This window comes from Tachypleus tridentatus, chromosome 13 (assembly GCF_004210375.1).
Source record: "Tachypleus tridentatus isolate NWPU-2018 chromosome 13, ASM421037v1, whole genome shotgun sequence".
Taxonomy (NCBI): Eukaryota; Metazoa; Arthropoda; class Merostomata; order Xiphosura; family Limulidae; genus Tachypleus; species Tachypleus tridentatus.
In genome coordinates this window covers 99,952,821-99,976,886 of record NC_134837.1, presented here as the reverse complement: position 1 = coordinate 99,976,886, position 24,066 = coordinate 99,952,821, and the positions used below count along the sequence as shown (strand labels likewise).

General features: G+C 32.2%; 2 protein-coding genes across 3 annotated transcripts in view; one reads left to right on the top strand and one right to left on the bottom strand.

The window, feature by feature from the left end:
* Nucleotides 1–9,503, top strand: part of LOC143240499 (lysosome-associated membrane glycoprotein 1-like) — a 31,095-nt gene extending 21,592 nt beyond the window's left edge. The window contains exon 6 of the mRNA XM_076483015.1: nt 8,604–9,503. Within this exon, the coding sequence (XP_076339130.1) occupies nt 8,604–8,615 (12 nt within the window). The 3' untranslated portion in view covers nt 8,616–9,503. The remainder of the gene's footprint in view (nt 1–8,603) is intronic.
* On the bottom strand, nt 1,700–23,716 carry LOC143240500 (ras-related protein Rap-2a-like). Of its 2 annotated transcripts, none has more exons than XM_076483018.1 (3): nt 23,602–23,716; nt 8,492–9,040; nt 1,700–7,382 (listed from the first exon to the last, which is right to left on the bottom strand). In XM_076483018.1, exons 1-2 carry the CDS (start codon nt 23,607–23,609, stop codon nt 8,497–8,499), a joined length of 552 nt encoding a protein of 183 aa, XP_076339133.1. In that variant the 5' UTR covers nt 23,610–23,716; the 3' UTR covers nt 1,700–7,382; nt 8,492–8,496. The 2 variants fall into 2 exon arrangements, with proteins under 2 accessions (XP_076339133.1, XP_076339131.1); XM_076483016.1 differs by lacking the exon at nt 23,602–23,716 and adding an exon at nt 15,967–16,100.
* Nucleotides 23,717–24,066: the final 350 nt, after the last annotated feature.

Here is a 24,066-nt window from a genome sequence, read left to right as displayed (position 1 = left end):
TCATTTTTGGTAATAAAATTTTGGCCTTTAGTACAAAATCTGTCATTGCAATAATCTGCTTCTTTGTTTTGCTTTACTGATATTATCATAAACCTCTGAACATAAATCAGTTTTCTACATAATCTAGTGCAAGTGTTCTACAGCCTTACAAAGTGACCTTCACATGATAAGATGTAGTATTCTTCATACATCTAACTTTTCATATCCTTCTCATGTACCAGAAATTGCTTGAAGACTCTCATGAAATTGATAGAAAAACTAAGAGTATGTTATTTTGTTGCTAATCAGATACCAAAAGCTAGTTAAAGGCTCTTGGGGGTGAGAATCAAAATAAAAGGTAATTGTCTTTTCTTATTACTATGTAAAAGAAGTAACTTGGCAATTCACAGAAACCAAAATAATTGAAAACAAAAGGTAATAGCTTTATTATTACCAAATAACAGAAGTCCCCTGGTGAATCCCAGAAAATAAAATCATTCACAGTAAAGGTCACAATCTCTTCCCATAACCAAATACTAAAAATCACTTGGTGACTCTACAGATTAAAAAATAATAGTTGTTAAATATATTATCCGTCATTGATGAGTACCAGTTGCTGCTTTGAAACTTCTTGGAATTAAAATCACTGAAAAATAAAATATAATGAAGTTATTGTTTGTTGTTTTCTTCAACAAGTACTGGACACCATAAGCTGATATAGGACTCTTGGGAACACAGAACAGTGAAAACATGAAGCCTATTAATTTATAATAATAAAATGGCATGTGTGTGTGTGTGTGTGTGTGTGTGTGACTGCCATAGTGCCAAGACAAAATAACCTAAAAACCTGAAATTTTGCACTCATAATAAATGGACCATTAGGGTGTACAGCTATGTAATGAGATAAGCTAGCTAGCCAGTTAAAATGTTCAAAATATTTTTTACTGTTCATTCTATGCTAAAATGGATTCAGAATACATCAACCTAATAAGATGAGCAAAGATACCTTCACTAAAATCTTACAGCTCATAACTACCAAGTATAAGAATTTGCCTGGAAACTCCTAATGTAAAAGAATGTTATTTCGCTGTAAATAGTAAAAAAGTTGGAAAAGTTCTTATTTGTTTCAAATATTCAAATAAAGCTACCCAAGGGCCAACTGCACTAGCCATCTTTTATTTTTATATGAGACCATAGAAATGTCAGCTTGTTAACACATACCACCCTAATCAACTAGTATGTGTGTGTTTTCTTATAGTAAAGCCACATTGGACTATGTGCTGAGTCCACTGAAGAGAACCGAACCCCTAATTTTAGCATTGTAAATTCATAGACTTACTGCTGTACAAGTGGGGGACATCAAATAGTAAACTTTAAACATGACTCTAAAGTGCAGAGCATTATACCTTTTTAATTTGTGGCAATATCACACAACCTGTAGATCTTCAAATTCACAACCTGGCAAGTTAACTAAGTCACACCTTGCTCTGATAGGGGAAAAAAAAAATCCATACATATTTGGCAAAAACAATACAGGTCCCATGTATTATTGTTGTAGTATCTGTTAGAAGTAGTTACCATGGATAAATATCTTCAAAGATACACTGCTACTGACACCACTTATCCAATCATCTCTAACCAGACAAATGCATTATCACCACCTATGTTGGCCTTACTTAAATAAATGAAGTCATGTTTTTCATACCAGAGTTGCATGCTATAGTAAGTAAGCAGTTTATTACAATATAATGTTTAATTTTCTAAACTGCAATAACACTCATGATTGCAATCAATACAAAGTTCTATATGGTTTTTCTATACAAAATTCTCAAACAGAATAAAAAATTCACATAATACACAGTTGAAATGAAGTTATATAATAAAATACTATTAAGTAATTAGAAGTTACAACAGCAAGTTGCTTTCTCACTCAACATTACTGCAGAAATAATCACAGAATTTAAAAAACACGTACTACTAAAATGCACAATCAAATCTAACAGGAGTTTACCTCCTAGTCACATTTACAAGCCAATAATAGTGAAGACAAGTGATATACAGAGAAAAATCCATAATATCCACATCTTATAAAATGTTATACAGTATCTGTTGAGATAAATAATATCAAAGATTAGTTTATATTTCAATATTTCACTGTACAGTAAATGATCTTTAAGGCTATGATGGTAAAGTTAAATATATACAGATACATCTTTATGTCAGTTTTTCTCCATTGTCACTAAATGTCCACTTCTGCCACTCTTATATTGTATACATTTTATCTACTCTTTAAACAAAGTTCATGCATGTCCTTTAACTGTGGCCTTACCTGTATGTTCTCTTTTCCCTTATTACTTACCTAAGTTTTGCCACTTCTTAATCTCTGCTTTTCACTGGCACTGTAAAGCTTTTTCTTCTACACTCCAATTACACAATATCTCAACTTTTTATGGCATTCTGCATATCGCTTTTCCACAGCTTTCTGCTTATGGAAAGTCCAGTCCATTTGCATGTTTCCTACCAGTGTGTATTAAGAAAAGTTCTCTACTCATACAAATTTTGAGCTGTTTATACAGCTTTAAGATCCAGTATATTAAATTTTATACTGGTACAAAGTTTGATTTGTTTACACACTGTTTTCCACAAGCAATCAAGTTTTACAGCTGTACAAAGTTGAATTTGTTTACACAATGTTTTCTGTCAGCAAGTTAGGAAAGTTTTCTATTTGTCAATTCTCACCTTTTAACTCCACAGCTATTTCTTTACTTGTTTATCAATATCTCTTTCCAAGTAATACCATACATATCAATATATAAATATAGTTTATATTTCATATCACAGATTTGTCTTAAACTTTGTGTACTTTAGATTGGTATCAGAGGATCTAATTATATAATAGTTACCTGCAAACCTATGTGAATATCTATAAAAGATTTATCATACGTAATGTTAAAAAAAGGTACATTTTACGTTTTAGGAAATATATTTTTTTAAATATTTCATCATTATGATTTTAAATACAGTAGTTACTTCCAACTGGTTACATATATGAATGTTCTTGTAAAGATAGATCTTTCAATTAGGTATATATTAAACTATATTCACATGAGGACTGTTTGGGGAAAGACAGTAGAATACAATACACAAAAATACTTAAGATGTTGAAACATTTCATTGTAAAATTAATTCAAAATTTATGATATGGTTTTTAACATCAACATATGTATATGTTTGAAAAGAAAGTGAATTACCCATGACCAGGTTATGGAATGAGCATTACATGTTTAATACTATATGTGAAACAGTTTGAAATGCTTTTTCGTACATACACAAATTTGCTACAAGTTTTATAAAATAGTATGAAAAATACATCAGTTTTATAAACTTGCTTTACAAGAAGTGATACCTGAGTTAAAACTACTAATCCCTGTATAAGATCAACCTGTCTTAAATATACAGAACACTCAGAATATATATATATATGACAGCCATTTCTCAAGAAACAACATACAGAAGCCAATCACTTCTCATGAGAGAATGCTATACATTGCTCATACATTTACAAAATGTTACATGAAACACTGGCTTAATCAGAAATCTCTGTGAAGTTAGTAATAAAGTTTGTCTAACATGTTTAATTTAAAAAAAAAAAAAGCAACATTTTTCATGTTGTTCAAAAACTTTGCAGTAAATATTAAAACTCTTTAAAAGTAACATTTACTTTAAAATACTTTTCTCAGAAACAGAATATAATCTTCTACGATACACTTTGCTTTCACTATATTTTTCTAATCTGTAAAATAACTTAATACTCTCAGACTTCCAGACATCTTGAATAATTATTCAAAGTACATAATACTGCCAAAGTTCTAATTCATAAAATATTAAATTTAAACACATACTTTCTTTCTACAAATTTTACTTTCTTTTGGTATTGTATGGGTTGAAGCATAACTTGAATTAAGAACATAAAAAAAAAAGGCATAGCTTTATTCAGTCCGTTTTAATTCCTTGTTTATCATAGGCTGTACTCAATTATTTCTGTTCTCAGGGACTCGTATGGGTGACTTTTGATAAGGGCTTCTCACAATAAATCCAATGATTGTTTTGTAGTGTCTTTAATTAAATATAAAAATCTATTATATAAAGAATTTGTGATATTTCATTTAACTTTGCAATAAAATTTTTGTGGTTCCTGGGAATGAAAATTGCCTGGTTGTAAAAGGGTCAAAGAAAAAAATATTTTGTATAATAAATTTAAAAGGCAGTTATAATCAAAGGTTTAAGTGCAAACCTTACCAAAATTCAACTACATTGAATATTACTCTAAGTCTAATTACACTATGTAGCAAAATTTTTACTTTTTCTTGTTCCTGGGCAGAAAGTGTTATTTCCCAATTGCTTATGCCTAAACTAAATGTAAAAGACCTATTTTTCTCTTCAAACTTTGATTTTGTGACCTGGGAGCATATAACAAAATCATTATGAGAGACTATATTTGGGGCTGATACGTGAAAGTGATTTACATTACAGTTGCAAATCTCAAAAAAATACTCACTTCTAAACATTTTTGTATAACTTTAGTATAAATATATATAAATCTTTATTCATATGTTGTTTTATTCAGACCTTATGTAAATGAAAATGAGCAAATTTGCCCGTTTTTACATAGAAAATAGGTTATTTTCTAAACTTCATTATCCAGGTCACAAAAGCAAAGTTCAAAGGGAAAAATGTCCATTTTCTGTACTTTTACAACATAAGTAATTAAGAAATAATACATTCTATCCTGGAACAAAATTTGTGTATACACAGTGTTATTCATATAAATTTATCACTTTGTGAAACATAAGCTTATTGTTTCATATTGTGAGGTATGGCACTATTCCTTCCACTTCACTTTTATGGAATGTGATACCAAAAATATCACACACTGCAAAAATGTACTATTACTTATCACCTCAACTAATATATTGTTGCCAAAAGCAACATTAGTTTTATATGCAACAGTATTATTACTATGTTTCTAAGTAGTTAGGTATTGTTACAGTTACTTCAATACATTTTGGCCCACTACAAGGTATCATACTACTTAGATACTACTACATTGTAAAATATAAACAAGATTTATGATAACTTTAGAAAATAAGGCACAATATTCATAAGGTTAAACAATAATAGAACAACAAACTGATAATTCTAAGCTGTATAATAATAGAACTGAAAGCATTACTAACAAAAGCTTGTCAGCTGTTAAAAAAACCAACACAAATAAATTTAAGGAACTATAGACACAGAATCCCAAATAAAAATATAAAAGTATACTGCATAAACCTCAAACATTTTGAATGTTATATTTTAATTCAAGTTTGGAAGTAAGTACAGCTTACAAACATTTTTTTTACAGGCATAATATCTTCAGCATGGAGATATCACAGATGCAAAATCCTTACAACTGCAGTTTTAAAACTAAATTTATGGTTAATTTTATGTGGAATAAAACAACAGGCCTAGCATACCTATCTTGTGAATAAGTTTTGCAGAAAATAGCAACTATTTATTTTGCAAATTGTTGGTGGCTTATACTTGCTAATAAAAATATGAAACAATTTTTATGAATATCTACTTCTCAACACATACTAAACTCGAGGATGTAGGTAATAAGAGTAATGTCTAAATGACTTAAGCAAAATTTTCTTATCTTTTAGGAGCATTGAATGAAATTTGCTTCTCAATAATGAAAAGATTTTCATTTGTAGAAAACTCTGGAATAATAATTTCATAAATTACCCCTTTTTCAGAAAAAAACAAACAAAAACTTGTGTTACCCAATAGGCTGAAGACTGGGCTTTTATAGCAAGACAGAAAGACCATGTATCACTCCAAAATAACATGTCTATAAGCAATTTTTGGATAAAAGCTTCAAAGAAAACAAAATTTAAAAAGTAACACTTTTGTCCTGATTATATTAACTTTTCTTTAAATGTTTTGAAATGTTTTCTAATTTAATGTATATTATCATTCACATTTTAGCTACAACAGAGAAAACAGTAGTTCTTTTTGCGTGTGTGTTTTCTTATAGCAAAGCTACATAGGGCCATCCGCTGTGTCCACCAAAGGGAATTGAACTCTTAATATTAGTGTTGTAAAATCCATAGACTTACTGCTCTACCAGTAGGGGAACAGTTTTTAATCTGCTTTAATATTAAAGGAAATTTCCATATACCTGCTTTAAATTATTGTAAGACTGGACTATTTATGAGAGAACAATCCCCCGTTTAGCACTACTTCGACTAGATCCTTGAATAACTGCATAAATGTTTTGTTTACAATTTTACATCACAAATGTTGAAGTTATGGTCACAGTCATGTTTGTTTTTTCCAATACTATAATATACTTAGCATAAACAATTTGGCATCCAAAAAATATTGTTCTACAGCACTGTAGTAAAACAAATTGCTTAGAAACAGTTTTCACAGCTCCGTAATGAAGCAAAATCATTTACATATATTTTTGCTGACACATTATACTTTTTCCCAATTTTAACATATACCTAATACCAATACATCTCTACATTAGCAAGAGATTTTGGTCATTCTTATAACAAAAGTTCAAATTATACAGGAAACTTCAAGCAGTACAAATGAATTACACAAAATTATTATACTTCCTTCATCTAAATACATTTATATATACAACAAGGATTTTTATACATCAGATAAAGGAAACATAACATTTTGAGCTTTGGATTTTACAGAAATCATACATTTCTGTTTGACTTGGAAACTTAAAACAGATCTAAAAAAACAGATCATGATGATATCAGTCAATAAAGTCTTGCAAAATGTTATGATACACACATCATGGACTTGAAAGACTGCTAACAATTAGACAACATATGATTGGCCTCTGGAAGCACCAAACCATAACACATACAGTCAGTTTATAAAAGTAGCATCACATTGCCTAAAACAACTTTTGAGGTAACTAAAGTTTACTATTTCATATTAAAGTTTATACTGGTTCAAATCTAAGTTTCTAACTTTAAAGTTTGGCTACAAATATCTCACTGGTGCCTCAGATAATTTTCATTACACTACATGCACCCATTAATGCTTATTCATGAGTTAACATATGTACATGTTGAATACACAATATAAAAATCAAGCAACCAAAACAAAGCAAGTAAATCTGGTGAGACACTTCACTAAGAAGTGAACACAAAGAAATTATTAGAGATGTTTTTGCAAATTTTAGATGTGACCTAAGAAGTATAAAAGTTATTGCACAAGAACAGTCCATATCAAATGCTGGTCAGTGGAAGGGTTCTGCCATTAAAGAAAGGCACAATACCCAATCTTCTTCCTGAATGTTTTTTGTTAGCTGTCCATTTATAAGCTCACTGAAAAAAAACACAAAACAATTGCAAGCTAAAAATATGAGTGTAAAGTAACATACATTAAAAACAATATTCTATTTCAGAGAAATAATCTAAATTATTTCAATGAAAATGTTATTTAAATCAAAAATATAATAACAGCAACTTTTATAGTAAAGCAAGTACTGATTTTAATAATTACAATGTTTCAACCCATAGTCAATATCTTTTTAAATCAATTATTCACTTCTGTAATTTACTCATTAAGTATTAAAATGTTACTTAGTCCTGTTAGTAAATTTAGTTTATTTTTTACCAATGGTGTTCAAAATCAGATACACATACTTCTAAACAGTAGTACCACTGAATGCTTAATTTAGCATATCTTTTTCCAGATTAAAGGGTACTGCTACTGTATATACAGAGAATCTAATGTTAATGTTTCCAATAGTGGTTCTACTATAGTATAGAACCTAGTGTAAAATTTTCTGATAATGGTGTTATAAAATACACATAGTCCAGTGTAAATATTCCATGAAAGAAAGTAGTGTCATATGTTTAGTGTAAACGTTCTTTACAAGCAGGTAATGTCATTGTAGCTTAAATATAATGCAAATATTCTTGGTTAGGAAATGGTGCTACTATACAAAAAAATTAAAATATTTTAGGCAAAGGTGCACATACATAATGAACAATTATACAAGTCCATTGAAACTGTGTGAAAACATTTTGCTCTACATGCTGGCAATAGTTCATAGAGAATTCTGTTCCAATTACAGCAGGCAATGAAATGTCAGAATATTCAATACCAAGGAATAATATATGTTTACTTGCATACAATGCCACAAGCTACACCTTGCAATACCTCTCTGGAAACTACGAAAACTATTAAATTTTAAAGCTGATACAACTCTACACATCAAAACTTGCAAATAACACTTGCAAAACCTCAGCTTAACTGTCACATTTGTGTTCATATGGAACTCACAATAATTAGAGACAGTGTAACTATACCACACCATTAGTGGGAAACACTACACTAATAGAATCAGAGCTTTAAGTGTCACTGTAATGCACACACTGAATTTATTTAAAGTAACAAACAGAAAAACTGAAGTTAGAACTCAACTAACCTGCATCAGAGAACAACACAACAGTGACTGGATGTTTCTAGCTCGGGGGTAAAGTTCATCTCACGGACTATTTCAGCAAACATTTCATTAACATTGCATTTATTTTTTGCAGAGGCCTCCATAAAAGGACATCCCCAGAGTTGGGCTAGGGACATTCCTTCCATGCTGCTTACTTCTCTTTGCTGCTCAATGTCTATCTTATTTCCAACAAGAATTACTGGCACACGTTCCAGGTTCTTCACTCGCATAATTTGTTCCTTCATGTTCTTAATGTCTTGAAATGTCTGGTGATTGGTGATGCTGTATACAACAACAAAACCTTGTCCATTTTTTATGTATAAATCTCGCATAGATGCAAATTGTTCAGTACCAGCAGTGTCTAGAATTTCCAGGACACAAGGCGCAGAATCCACCTCGATTTCCTTCCGGTAGAAATCTTCTATTGTTGGATCATATTTCTCCATAAAAGTTCCTGAGACAAATTGAACTGTCAGAGCACTCTTTCCAACTCCTCCACTACCCAGAACAACAACTTTGAATTCTCTCATCCTGAAATCAATGCATCCAAAACATTGAATATTATACCAAAAACATTTTAATCATTTTATTGAACAAAATAAATCAACAGCAATTTCAAAATTACCCCTTAAAGCCAAAATAATAACATAACAAATAGCTTTTTTATAAACCCAATTATACCTTAAAACATTTTTGTCTTATCCTATAAGTATCTACATATAAAAAACAATTAAAAATTAAGCATTATGCAACATATGTCAAGCTAGGTCTAAAAGAGTCCCCTTTCTAAAAATAAGAAAACACTACAGTTACTACTACTGGCTTAACTTGTTTTCTCTAATGGTTCTAAACTATCAACTCCTTGGTTGAATCAATATAATTCATCTGAAATTGAAATACAGGAAAATGTACGAGATGTTTTTAAATTGACAGACCCTTATCAAATTTCTTTTTTAAGACTAAAGACTAATAAAGTAGATTTTACTAAAGATCACTCTCTTGTACCAAATGTACTATAGGGTCTGAGCTTAATGAGTGCAAAGGGAAAGAGAGAGTCACTTATGGGACATACAATAGCCAACTCAAAAGGAGTGAAAGTAGTAGTAGAAGGACAAGAAATGGAAAGAGACAAAGATATGGAGGATTCATGAAGTCAAGGAATTGAAATGGACTTACAAAGTTGTAAGAAATGAGACATTCTGAAGGAATGGAAGAATTAGTATTAAGCATTTTTGGCTTAAGTCTTCAAGAAAAAAGTTTAATGCAGGTCACAGAGGTAAAAATGGGGAATACAAAAAACAGAGACAAAAGTAGGACAACAAACCAGAAAGTCCTAACAGATGAAGCAAGTAGGGACAAGGCAGTAGATGAAACCGTATCCTAAATTGGTTGGTTGGTTTGGTGTTTTATGGAACAAAGCAACTAGGCTATCAGCTTCAAACATCAGAAAAAAAGTTAAAATTAAAGTAAAATTAGCAAAATTCACAAAAGAAAATTTAGGTAAAACACAAAACAAAATTTAATTTTTTAATTAAAAAACAAATAGGATTAAAACCACATTTTACATTTTGTCTACAGTGGTAAGAGAAAAACTTTCTGTAGCAAAATTGTAATTATCATAATTCACCAGGAAGACCAACAGCTAAGTTCAAAAACCAACATTAGTCATCTGAAGTTGGCCTTTCCAATTCTGGTTCCGTGTTATTTAATATTATGGCAATTCTAAGAAAGTAAACTAACAAAAGTTTTAAAAGACTTGTAGCAAAATTTTAATTATTATAACTCACCAGAATGACTAACAGGTAGTTCAAACAGCAGTGTTAGTCACCTGAAGTTGGTCTTTCCAGTCCTGGTTTCAAGTTATTTGATGTCACGGCCATTTTTTAATTTCAAATCAAACTAGATGTACTTTGATTCTTAACAGGGAATCACATTAAAAAAGGTCTAAGGTATAAATTAAAAACTTAAATAGCATTAAAAAGATTAATGGTCTTTAAAAACTGAAAGCATTTCTAAAGGTGGACAGTGGTACCATTGCCAATAACACTAACATCATGGATAAACCTTGGAACAAAACATGTTTAAAATGGTGCCATCTTTGAGAGTCATAACAACAGCAAGACAGTAAAATGTGGCTTAGTGTGACCCGTGTGTTACACAGACAATACAATGATGCATCAGTCCCAGATAAAAGAAAATGATGAGTTGAAAAACTGTGGCCAATGCATAGTCTAGTTACAACTACCTCTTTCCAATCCTTACAGAAGCAAGACGACCAAAGTCCAATAGAGGGTTTTATTTGGAAAAGTTTATTTTCACATTGTTCACTCCAAGTTGACTGCCAACTGGCACAGAACTGAGCCTTGAATACAGGACCTTAGTCCATGTATAGAACAGACACAGCAGTGATAGTGCCAGAGCAGACAGATTTAGCTGCAGTGTTGGCGAGCCCATTCTTGCAAATACCAACGTGGCATGGTATCCAGAAAAACTAGATACAAGTAGATTTTAAAGAGAAATTGGCCAATTGGCTTTGAATATTGGAAAGACCAGGGTGAGAACTAATGTGAAATGATTCCAGGGCCAGTAGAGAACTAAGCGAGTCTGGGTAAATAGTGCAATTTGAGTTTTGCTTAGATTCTATGTGATCCAAGGCAAGAGAAATGGCATACAGTTCAGCAGTGAACACAGAAGCTGTAGAGGGGATTCTGCACACAACCAGTGAACCACAGCAGAGCCCACAGTCACCTGATTTCAAACCACCCATATACACAGGAATGGAAATGTGGTTCAAAAATGCTCAACAAATAATGGACAGTATTTCCAATCGGGAGTGTCTGCTTTTCTCAGATGACTTAAAGAAAGGTCACATTTGGGGATAGTAATTAGCCATGGTGGGATGGGCTGACCTGTAGATACTGACCCAATTCATCCAACTGCACCTGGATATGAAAACCAAAAGGAGCAATGGCAGATTGTCTGTTCTGAAAAAGCATGGCACACTGAAGAAGAAAAACACAACCCCAGGTGGGATGCTTTGCCAAGAAACAAAGTTTTGAAGCATATAATAAAGCCAGTCCCAAGCAGCAGAGGTGCAAAGAAGGTTTATGAGACTGTGTATAAGCTCTGAATTGGGAAAGTGCAAAATGCCACGGTGCAGAGCCAAAGTCCTTGATGATGAATGGTGTCTAGCATTTTAAGGCCAAGGTCCTGGCAGAGCCACAGACTAGTGACCCATAGTCGAGTTTCGATCGAATAAGAGCATGATATATCTTTAGCACAGGACATCGAGTAACTCCCCAAGTGGTGAAAGAGAGGACATGGAGGATGTTAAGTGCTCTTGTATATTTGACCCATAACTGCTTGATATGTGGTATAAAGGTCAACTTACAGTCAAAGATAAGCCCCAGAACTTTGTCTCAGGGTCCACACCCCGTTGATGGCAAAAGTGCATGCAAACAGTTTTAGAGAGAGAGAGTAGTTAAAGCTGTTTGCTGTGGTTCACTTCAGTAAAAGACTGAGAGCAGTCTGTAGCTGCTGCTTAATATATCTCATGTTCAACGACTGACATGAGATGTGAATGTCGTTGACAGAGCCCATTTGAAACAGTAAGGAGTTGTTCAGTGATGGCATTAATCTTTATACTGAAAAGTGTGACACTCAAAACACAGCCCTGAGGGACTCCAAGTGCCTATAGAAAAGAATGGGAAAGTGTCGAACCCACATGAATTTGGAATCGCCTGTACGTTAAAGAATTTTTAATAAAAATGAGCAAATGGCCACATAACCCATATATACGGAGGTCTCTGCAAAATGACATACCTCTATGTTGTATCATAAGCCTTCTCAATGTCAAAGAATACTGATACAAAATGTTGTTGTTTGAGAAAGACTTCTCTGATTGATGTTTCAAGTCGAATCAAGTAGTCCATGGTGGAGCGCTGTCATCAGAACCCACACTGGGTGGATGAGAGAAGATTGTTTGATTCAAGGAACCAAATAAGATGAACAATAACCATTTTCCCTAAGGTCTTACAGAGATAGCTTGTGAAAGCCACTGGACGGTAGTTTGAAGGAATCTTGGGATCCTTCCCAGGCTCAGAGAAAGATAGGACAATAGTCTGATGTCAGGCATCAGGAAAAACATTCTCCTGCCAGATCTGGTTAAAAAGAATCAGAACAATAGCAAGAGAAGCAGGAGATAGATGGCACAGCATTTCATAGTGTACATCATCAGGTCCAACAGATGTAATGCCAGACCAATAAAGAGCCAGTTTGAGTTCCACCAGTGTAAATGGATGATTATAGTCATAGAGACAATTAGCTCAAATGGAAAGAGGTGATCACTCTGCTCGAGTCTTGATGGCTGAGAAGGTGGAGGAAGAAGCAGAAGTGCCTACCCAGCAAAAGCTTTCACAAAGAGTATTGGCAATGCTCAGGGTATCAGCTACTTCCTGGCCATTAGAGAGCAAAATTGAGAGGGGGACAGAATTATATTGCCCACTGACCTTTCAAATCTTGTCCCATATGAATTTGGAACTGGTGGTAGAAGATATGTTGGTTATAAACTTAATCCAAGATTTCTGCTGGCTTTGGCGTCTTACTCAATGAGCCTGTACACGAGCCTGCTGGAAAGCAATGCAGTGCAAAAGTGTGGGATACCTGCAAAAAGTATCCCAGGCCCATTTTTGAGATTTCCGTGCCATGTGGCAGGCAGGATTTCACCATGGATAAGGATATCATGGAATATGTGTTGAGGTTTCAGGAATACATTGAGCAGCTGTCTGTATAATAGTCAGTTACTGCTACCACACAGTCATCTGTTGATGGCATGATCAAGTTCTGTGAGAGCAGTGAAAGAGGGCCAGTTTGCTTGATCCAGCTTCCACCGGGGAATGCAGGTAGGGTGGCATCAACTACAGCCTGTCACTCTCAAAATTATAGGATAATGATTACTGCCTCTTGGATTACTGTCAACCCTCCATGAAAAGTGGGCGAATAGTGGAGTGGAACAAACTGAGATATCATTAGCAGTAAATGACTAAGTGCATGAAAATAAGTATAAGAACAGCTACTGAAAAGAGAAAGATTGTGATCAGAGAGCATATATTATACAGAGCAAGCCCTCCCATCAATATCAGCACTTCCCCCAGGATTAAAAAGGGAGATGGCAACTGTTCAATGACAGCATCAAGATCTGACTGATCATAGGTTTCACCAGGAGACAGGTAGAGAGAACAAACAGTGATGGTACGACCCAAGGAAACACTGATGGCTATGGACTCCAAGGGTGTGTCGAGTGGCAAAGATAGGGTGAGCACATGCTGATCAACCAGTAGTGCCACCCCTCCATGCACTCATCCATCACACAGCCTGTCATTTCTGTACAAAGAAAACTGCAAAAAGATGATGGTACCAGCAAGTTTCAGAAATGTCTTTCCATGTCTTTTTTCTTTACTGTCTTTATTTAAGGGAGGTATATTTACATACAAGGATCCTGCCCTTGGTTGATTGAGCAGGTCTTTGGTGTTGGAAGAGGATCTAGCAACTGAGGACATGAATGAATGATCATTTTGCACCTTGGGGTGGGAGAAGAAGATGTACCCAAGGAAATGCTTGTACCCGAAACCAAAGGAAGTGGATCTTGGAATCTGCTGGAATGTATAATAGGGACAGAGATGGGTGTTGAAGTTGATTCATCAACCTTTTTAACCATGGAGGTTTTCATTTGGTTTGAGAATGATTCTTTTGGAGGCACAGAGAGAGATCCGTCTGCACTCCCACTGGAATGAAGTGCAGCAGTATACATCCGAGATGAAGTGGTGGACAGCAACTTCAAGCCTCAGGATATGTAATGTTTTGAATCATTTTCAAACACTACACCTCTTTTTATTCCAACCATTCAAAAAAGAACAGAAGTAGGACAGGTGAGAGCCATTGCAGTTGACGCAATGAGGGTCAGGTTCACTCTCATACACATCATGGTCCTTGCCACTACAATGAACACACGTCAAGGAACCATGACATGATATCTTGACAAGTAAAACATGACTAATGCTTTATTAAAAAAAAGTGATTACATTATTTGAGGTGCTTACATAATGTACCAGAATTGAAGAAGCATTTACAAAGGTAGAAAAATTTGCAAAATAGACGTTGCTAAGGTCAGATAAAGTAGGGTATAAAGGAGTTGAACATCTGAGACCAATAATTAGATAGACAAAGCCAATGTCAAAGAATAGCTATATTTTCAGTGGAGGTAAGGATGTTTTGTAAATTCTCTAATCTCAAATTTAAGATCAAGGGAGGTCCAGTTCAATCTACACTTTGATCAGTGTGTGTTATTGGGTTATACTAGTTTTAAAGAATTCCACTCCTCATGAGTAACAATAGTTAACCAAAGAGAGATAAGCTGAACCTAAATCATAGTAAAAAGTATCAAACATTGAAGTCTGATTAAATCACCATTCTGTCTATAAATAAAAACTAAATTCAAAACAAACATTAACTTCTTAATACATTTACTGTATATAAATTATCAAAAAAACAATAACAACTATGTGTGGAAAAAATTAAATATTTTAAAAGTATTACACAGAAACAGAGAGAAAGAAACCAATATTTAATGGGTATGTTTCATCAAATGGTATCTTTCTTTTGTACACACAAAATTATGTAGTAACACACCAGTAGAATCAAAGTTTTATTGATCATTGATGGTATCCTATGCAAAATATATATTCTTCACTCCTCAAAAGAAATCTAATCTATCCTTGCATTAAAAAATTCACACTTCTATACCATTCATACTACCCTTATTACAGTTTTTGTCCTTTTTTCACAAGCTGTTTTTGCATTATTCTGTACAAGTAAAATCATAGATGATTAAAAAGAAAAATCACACTAGTGACCAAAAAGAAATTAAAAACTAGGAGCTAATAACTTCTTAAATGAGTTTTCTTCTACTACTATTCTGTACACCTATAAAAGCAAGCTTTGTAAATAAGCTTTATGAAGGATTTTTTCAATAGTTATTTGCCAGTATAACTTGCACAATAGTGAATACTTGATTATTCACACAATTAAGCTTACAATACAAATGTTTATGTACAATCTTAGCTTCATTTCAATAATATGAACCCAATGCACATAAAATCAAGAAAATAATCTAAAATATACATTACATGAATTGTTTTGGCAACCCAATACAGTACTGTTTATATTTTATTACAGAACTTCACATTTGTAAAAAAAAAATAAAAAAATTTATAATAGCTAATATTTCTGCAAATAGATAAAGTACTGTATAAAAGTTACTTGCATGACAAAATTATCACCTTAATGGAAACCAGGTTCACACTGAAAACTACAGTAGTGCACATTGCTTGAAAATATGCTTAGAAGTATATCTTAAGTAGTTCTTAGTTATACTTTAGAATCAAAATAAATTTTCTTACTTTTCTCTTACTTCATCTTTTATTTGGTAAGATCGCTTAGGCATTTTGAACAGTCTTTTTTTACAATTAAACATGCACTGTTAACCTCTACCTTTCTTTAATGTGAAATAAAAGTCTTCTAGCTTTAGTATTTGATTCTACCACTGCAAGAATGCATAAAACATGACAAGCAATTTAATGTCTGTTCTCTAAATACTACATGTACAATTTCACGAGTCATCCAAAAACAAGTCTTACCCTTAACATATGTTTGAAAGCGAGAGTCATTATGTTTATCTACTGAATATATAAAACTTATTCAATTAATCCACTAAACCAGGAAAATTACATATTTAATACGAATTCTAAACCATTAATTTGGCACATATTTTACTCTTAAATAAAGTAACTATTTTCTTTTCTTACAATTACACCAACATTTAACACCCTCACTGGTACATGGTAAAAACCTAATTACTTTTAAGCTTTTGTCACTATATACATGTAGATCTGAGATACATCATTAACCAGCACATTTACAGCATGCTAAGCTTAATGGATTTTTGAAAGGTTACAAAAATGTTTGTATAAAAGCCACCTTTTCTTTATTAATCCAGAATGAAAGAATACTTTAAAATAACTAATATACATGTTGGTAGTAATCCCATAAAAGCAAGTATACAATTAGGCTTGTTCAACCTAGTGTAAATAGCACTGCTGATGTAGCAAGTGGTTTTGACAATAAAAGAAAAGGTATTCTGGTATATATCTCTTTAATTACTGTACTTGAGCTGTTACTCTTTCAGTAATAGATCTGACAAGACCATTGTTCTCTTACCACAATCCCTAGTAGAATTATTTGTGTCAAAAGGTTGTTTTTGGTGCTCACATATGTATTTTTTCTTAAGCCTTCAATTACACCTTAATCATTTACATTATTGCCAATTTACTTTTTCTCCTTTTTGTAGTGCCATTGAATTTGTGAAGGTTGTATGTGTATATTTATGACAGTTGTCCAAATTAATACAGTGGAAAACAAATTTTCTACTTCAACTGCTTCATTTCTTTAGAGGAAAGGTATAGGGAAGACTGATAACTAAAAAATTATAATAATGTTTTCACTTGCTTTAAATAAATACAAAAAAAGCCTTTATCAGCTATGTATAACAACAGGTCCGTAAGAACTCTTTTGGTTAATATTTAAATCTTTTATCCAAGAAAATATGTAGTTAGAAGTACTGTTTTAGACAAGCCATATTCTAAACATGTTAAATCAAAGATACAATTTACAGCTGCTTAACAATTGGTTTTGAAAGTTTATATTAAGCCTGTATGACAATTATGCTCTCCCAGCTACGTGTAACTAGTTAAAGATTGAAATACTAGCTTTGTACAAATTCTGTTTTTAATATCTTTCACTAAGTAACAAAAACATCTTTTCTTTCAAAACCAATTGTTAAGCAGCTGTAAATTTTATCTTTGTTTTGATTGAAAAACACCACATCTGATTTCCCTGTTTACAATTACTGTCATAAAATAAACTTTTAACCACATTAAAATTCTAAACAATCTTTTATAAAATTTCAATTAGGTTTCATTTTATACATGAAATACATTTTAAATCTATTCTGCATTTATATTACATTCTGCTAGTTTCTTTTCCAATTAAGTAGATGCACTTGTCGTATGGTTTATTTTATTAAATTGCAAGAATGTGACTATGTAATTGGTAACAACTTACAATGAGCTTTCTGAAAAGCCATGTAACTTCTGCAACATGTATTACTTTTTAATATTCATATAAGTTCACAGTTTTTAAAATTTATATTTTATTATGATATTTAAAAAAAACAAGTACTTTTATTGTAGGTTTTAATTACTGATCTTTACATCTTCCTACACTATTTCCAATTGTTTTTATTTCATAAAACTGTAAATTTTATCTGTTTTGATTAAAAAAAACCCACCACATCTGGTTTTAGTGTTTACAATTACTGTCAAAATAAAAACTCTTTATCCATATCAAAATTGCAAATACACTTTTATAAAATTTCAATTAGGTTTCATTTTATACACTTAAAATCCATTCTATATTCATTTATGCATTACATTCTGCTAGTTTCTTTTCCAAGTCAAGCAGTTATTTAGGCTGATAAGCTTAACAAAGTAATCACAGCCTAAATAGCAGCTTTGTTGTAAAAAAGAAATATGATACTCAACTAATTCCTTGAAAAAAAACTATTATTACTATATCAAAAATACAAATGATAAAACAAGATTAAAAAAAAAAATTTTTAGTAAAATGTGTTCACAAAGGTTTTATTCTAGAACAATAACACCAAAATAAGGTTTTACCACTTTGTTGCAATATGTGTGTGGGTCTACTAAATTTATAGCATTTAAAATACCACAAAAAGAACTTTAATTACACATTTAGATCACTGGCCAATGGCCACTCAAACCTGAGATACTGATAATTGCATCACTGATGTTGAGAAACTGATTATCTAAAACTACATTTGGATTGAAGCTACAAAGGTTCAAATTGGTACTTTGTTCAAGGTTATCTTGATTTTCCTCATAGAGACCTATAAATGCTGTATTTTCCTTAGAAAATTTGTGAAAACAAATGTTTTCATCTGAAGAATGCTATAATTAACACAAAATCAATATTTGTAATTTGTTTATATTAAATCATAAGATTAAAAAGAGCTTCTCTCTAATGTGCAAATTTTTCACTAGCCACTAACCTAGAGACTTTGACCTAACTGCATGCCTGTATGCAATATTACTGCATTATGGCATACAGTGGAGCATGAGAATCCTCTACCAATAGTGCTACACTCTCTCGTAGCATAACAGACTCCCTCTATGCTGGTTGTTGAATCATCACTTCAAAATTAGGAAAGAAAACAAAATGCATCAGAAGCAAAGAAAGTATAACAAACCAGTGCAAAATTGTACATGAATAGGCTCCCTTAGGGAAGTGCCCAAAAGGAAACCATTTATTGCAATACCTATCTTACAAGTGATATATCAGGACTTCAAAGCCCTATGTTGTGCAGATTTTGTTATACCTTAATAGACACAGATTGCCACTGAGTTGGATCCTGTAAGTAATAAGAGAAACCCATAAAACAAAGAAAGAATGCACCCAGTCAGAGCCATTAAGAGGTGCAGAAGTAGTCAAAAGCCCAAAAAAGAACATACAACCATATGATGGGGACAGTGTGAGCTGTCCACATGCCAGCCGAAGAGTTTGCAAGAACCCAGACTTAAAGTGAAGACACCTTTCCTGAAGCATCAACAAACATCCAAAGAATATGCTAAACAGGTGAGTTGACAAAGCCATCAGTAAGAGTAATTTAAAAAAAAAAAAGGATCATGAGTGGAAATAAAGATTCCAAAACTTGAAGAGATAAGACAAGGAACCGTGAAACAGAGCAGTGCAGGCAAAATAACAATGGACTGCAGGGACAAGACAGAGTAAGCAATCAGGAGCTGAAGAATAGAACAGAAAAAAGAAACAGATGGGAGAGACATAGGAATGAACACAATGTCAGCTTCACATACCACAGACATTTTAATAAGAAAAGTGAAATTAGAATAGAAAAGAGCATACAAATGATGGAAAGGAATGTGTGAAGAATGAATGGAATACATATCAGAACACTGACAACCATGGTAGAGAAAATTAGAAAACTAGTATCTACCAAAAAACCCCAGAGGAATGGTAGATTGTCTCAGAAAAAAGGTAAATGGAAGAACATCATTAGAGGGTAGTATGGGTAAAATGAAGGCAGAAATATTGACCCTGAGAAAGGAAAACAGACAATAAAGGATTTAAACTCAAGTCTGAAGAAGAGCTTCTAGAATTTGGGTGTTTGAGAAAGGGAATTCAGCATAAATGATGTACTGAGGCATTTGTTTCAAGCAAGCAAGAAGGACAAGGTATGCTGGAACCAGAATGAAGTTGAGATAAAACTGTTCAGGATGAACTACAGTATCTGGAGGAGGAGGAAAGAAAATACAAAAATCAGAAGAGAAGGTGAAAAATCATATCACACAATAGAAAGTATGTAACAAACCTACAAAATCATATCCAAGAAAGAGGAAAAAGGTCTAGGAAGATCAGCGACAGTAGTGGTAAAAGTACTGAAGGCAGGAAGAGAGAAAAAGGCTATAAAAATCCTCATCTTCATAACCTAGATTCACAGGTAGAAAAATATCTGTTACAAGCTCAGAGGGTCCAAGCAGCATGAAGGAGTGAACAATGTTTCAACCTTCTTCGGTCATCGTCAGGTTTGCTCCTCTACGTAAAAAATTTTCTCAACCCAAACAAGCCATTTTTCCATATATATTTTTCTATACAAGTGGGTTTTCTCGACATCACTGATTGAATAATCAGTAAGAAAGGAACCAGCTGTGCTAGAAAGTCGTATAACACTCTTATTAATGGAGGATTGTTGTAACATGGGGGTTGAGGTAAGAATTTACATACAGAGAGCTGCACTGAATTGGGAAAGCAATATATGAGAAAGGGTTTTGTATTGTATTGAAAGATGTGTCTAGTTTATCCGTGACTTCAATGTATTCAGGTTCCACTGCCAACTGCAGAGCTTCTTTAAAAGATATAAACCTACTTTTTTTCATCTTAATTTTTATATCTATGTCTTATTATATTTAAAAATTGGTTACAATTCAGCAAAACTTTTCATTTTGTTTGTTATTTTCTCTACCCTATCTATAAGCCTTTAGCCAAAGAATCCATCATTTTACAAGAAGCATCTGAGCAAGATAATGGGGCAAACATTTCAAGATATTCTACAAGTTTGGCTAAGGTTTCTTCTTTCTCCATATCTTATTTCAAAATATTGCTATGGACACTTCCTTCTTGTGTCACTTCAAAGCTATTGAATAAGCAGTTACGTGTGTTTGATATGTCTTAGTGTCATCAAAGCTGGTCCTTTTAACCCTTTGTTGATGAGTTCAGAATAAAATACGAGTTTGTATACACTTTACCATATGATAAAAATTTATATTATAATTTTTAATGCTGTAAGTCTTCACAAAATTTAGTACTTTTAGTAATAATTCCAGATATTGTAAATACAAAAATTCAGATATTTTAATTAAGTACTTTTAAAGATTTGTTTGGAAGAATAAAGTTATTGTGTTACTAGTTAGTGTGTGAAGTGATTTTCATGTCATGATTAAAAACTCTTCTAATCCCAAATATCTCAAATACTATTTGTGGAATCTCGAAATTCTATATATATATTTCAAACATTTGTTTTCAGGAAAACTTTTCATTTTTTCTACCCTAACTACAGTTTGTCAATCTAACAAACCTCATAACCACTACATAAAATTATGAAATAAATATGCTATGCTTTCCTTATTCTTGAATGATTACAAATAACACAAATGTTTAGTCTAAATAGCATAAAACTCAAAACATTATACATTTATATATATTTTATACTGACGTTCTAAGTTATACCTGGCTAACAATACAGAAGATGCAGTGATGAGGAGCACATATGCTCATAGTACAATATCTAGTGAGATAAAACTGATCTTTAGTCTTTACTGAGTGAATTGTCTTGGTTGTATTTTAGTGGACTAGTATTTTGTAAGATTTATCAAGTTTAGTAACTAAGTTGTATTTCACTCTAAAAGAATATGAAATTTAAAGCAGATTAAGCAGTTTTCTGCTAATCAATAAAAGTGTTAATAACCATACCAGCCATTCTAAGATTATTTCAAGTGGGTTTCTCATTGTCAAGAATAACTTACTTCTTGAAATCTTATTTCAAAAGACTGAGATGCCCTCCTAACACATTAAAATGGCTGAGAAAACCCCAAGAGGGGCATTCTGAGCTTTTAGTTATTCACAAGTTGTATTCACAAATGCATACAAGAGACCATTTCAAAAAAGAGATATGTGGTGCCATTTTGTTTTAGTACATGAGCAATATCCCAGCAAATAGAAAAAACAGGAGGTACTTATTTTACATTCTACCTTGTTAATGACAGTAATTTGAGTTCCTAATTCATGAAGACCAAATAAGCTCTCATATTCCATACTTTGTAGTAGATGGAGGTTTAAGTTGAAATGAATCCAGGACAATGTCTTATTGCAGCAAAAATTTACAGAAATATAAAAACATAACTTTTGATGTTGAATTCTTATTCATAAATAAGGAGTTTTGTAAAAATTTGGCATTGCTTTGATAAAGCACAAGATGCATACTTTGTGAAAAATTATAAGACTTGAATGTGGTAATCAAAATCAACCACCAAAATTTGTTTAACCTTTATTAATATTCAAGTTTTTGAGCAATGTTTCAATTGTAGACAACTACTCTAAGTTTTTCTTTACGTGAATTGAATCGTCATATTTGTTTGTTTTGTGGAGACAAAATTATTTTGTTTTTTGTATTTTCAAATCATTTTTTAAAAAACTGTGTTGTAATGAACTGAAAAATGTGTTTGACAATTGTTTTATTAAAATAGATCCATTTATTTTTAATGAGATGTCTATTTTATGCAATAAAGTGCCAAATTTTTTGCAACGTACAATTCCTCATCTTGAAAAACACAAGCTATAATTACCAAATTACCTACCTGATTAGATTCTCACTCGGAAACAAATAATCTCTTGAATTAATTTTCCTGACATAATTCAGTTCTCACTTTAAAACAAACCTAAAACATTCAAGATGCCTTCAAAAACTATTAAAAATAAATGAAAGACTAGACTATATAAAATATATTTGGGTGAGACATTGTCACTGTTTCCCAACACCTGGAAAGACATTGTCCGTATCCAACTTAAGTCAATGTAGAAAAAGGTATTGTTGGTTTTATCTTTGCATCAAAATAACAGGAAGGGGTTGATATTATTAAGTTGGGCAACCATTAAAAATGGTAAGGCTTTTTTCAATAAATAGTTTATAATCTGTGATTCCAGAGTCGAGAATCTTAAAGTTTTCTACAAGTAAGGGTGCTTGTTATTTTCATTGTTCACTACAATACAAGACTTGGATGGATTACTTAGCTTACACCTACTTCTTGCTGAAATTCCATCTATGTATTTATAAATGATGTCCAGTTTTACCAAAACATGAAGCTTTAAAGTTCCCACAAGTGTATTTATATAGACTACAACTCAAGAATGGGTACATTACTTTTCGTTTTAAACATGTATTTAAATATTAATCAGTATTTTAAGGTACTATACCCATGTACATAAGCTTAACAAATTATTTATTTATATACACCTATCTTCATATTCGTACCGTTACAAATTATTAGTGCCAGGGCTAAGTCGCAAAGCCTACAGGATGTCCTTGTTAAACAGATTAAACTTAAAGCCACGCTACTCCATTACTTATTTACTATTCCTATTACAATAGTACTATAAGCAGTAAGAGTTATTTGTAGACTACCACTATACTAGGTCCAATGCCTTAACTTAAGCCTAAATATTAATTCAATTGTCAGCGTAATTGACACTGACAATGAGACATTCGGTGAAGCTAAACACACTTTTAAGTTTCAACGTGGTTTTATTTAAAATACCATTAATTATGATGCACGTTTATTTTCAATACATTATATACTTAACTACACAGACACAAAAGATTTTACCTAGACATTTTCTCGAGACCTCATCGCACAACGTTTTTTGAACTACAAAAATTATTTGTTCTCGTTCCCACATACAAGTTGTAGTTCATTCATTTCCTGCTTAATTAGTCATAAGAAATAACACGACACGCCCTCTACTACAAATTAAATTACTTTTCCAAGAAAATAGCGTCAAACTTATTTTTCCAAAGAATTGATATTAAACTAATTCTATACATGTTAACGATTTGGTTTCGAAAGTGTAACATTTTATAACATTTACATAATAACGACTAATGAGTTCATTTTCTAAAATTTAAATAACAGTATATCCAATATTACTTTCTAAATTACGTTATGAAGTATAATAAATAAATAAAAACAAATTAAAGCAGAAACAAAAGAAAACTTTTTATATATATTATTTTCAAAACACTGCACATTGCATAGATACAACAGAAAATTTTATTCAACATAATAATTTGA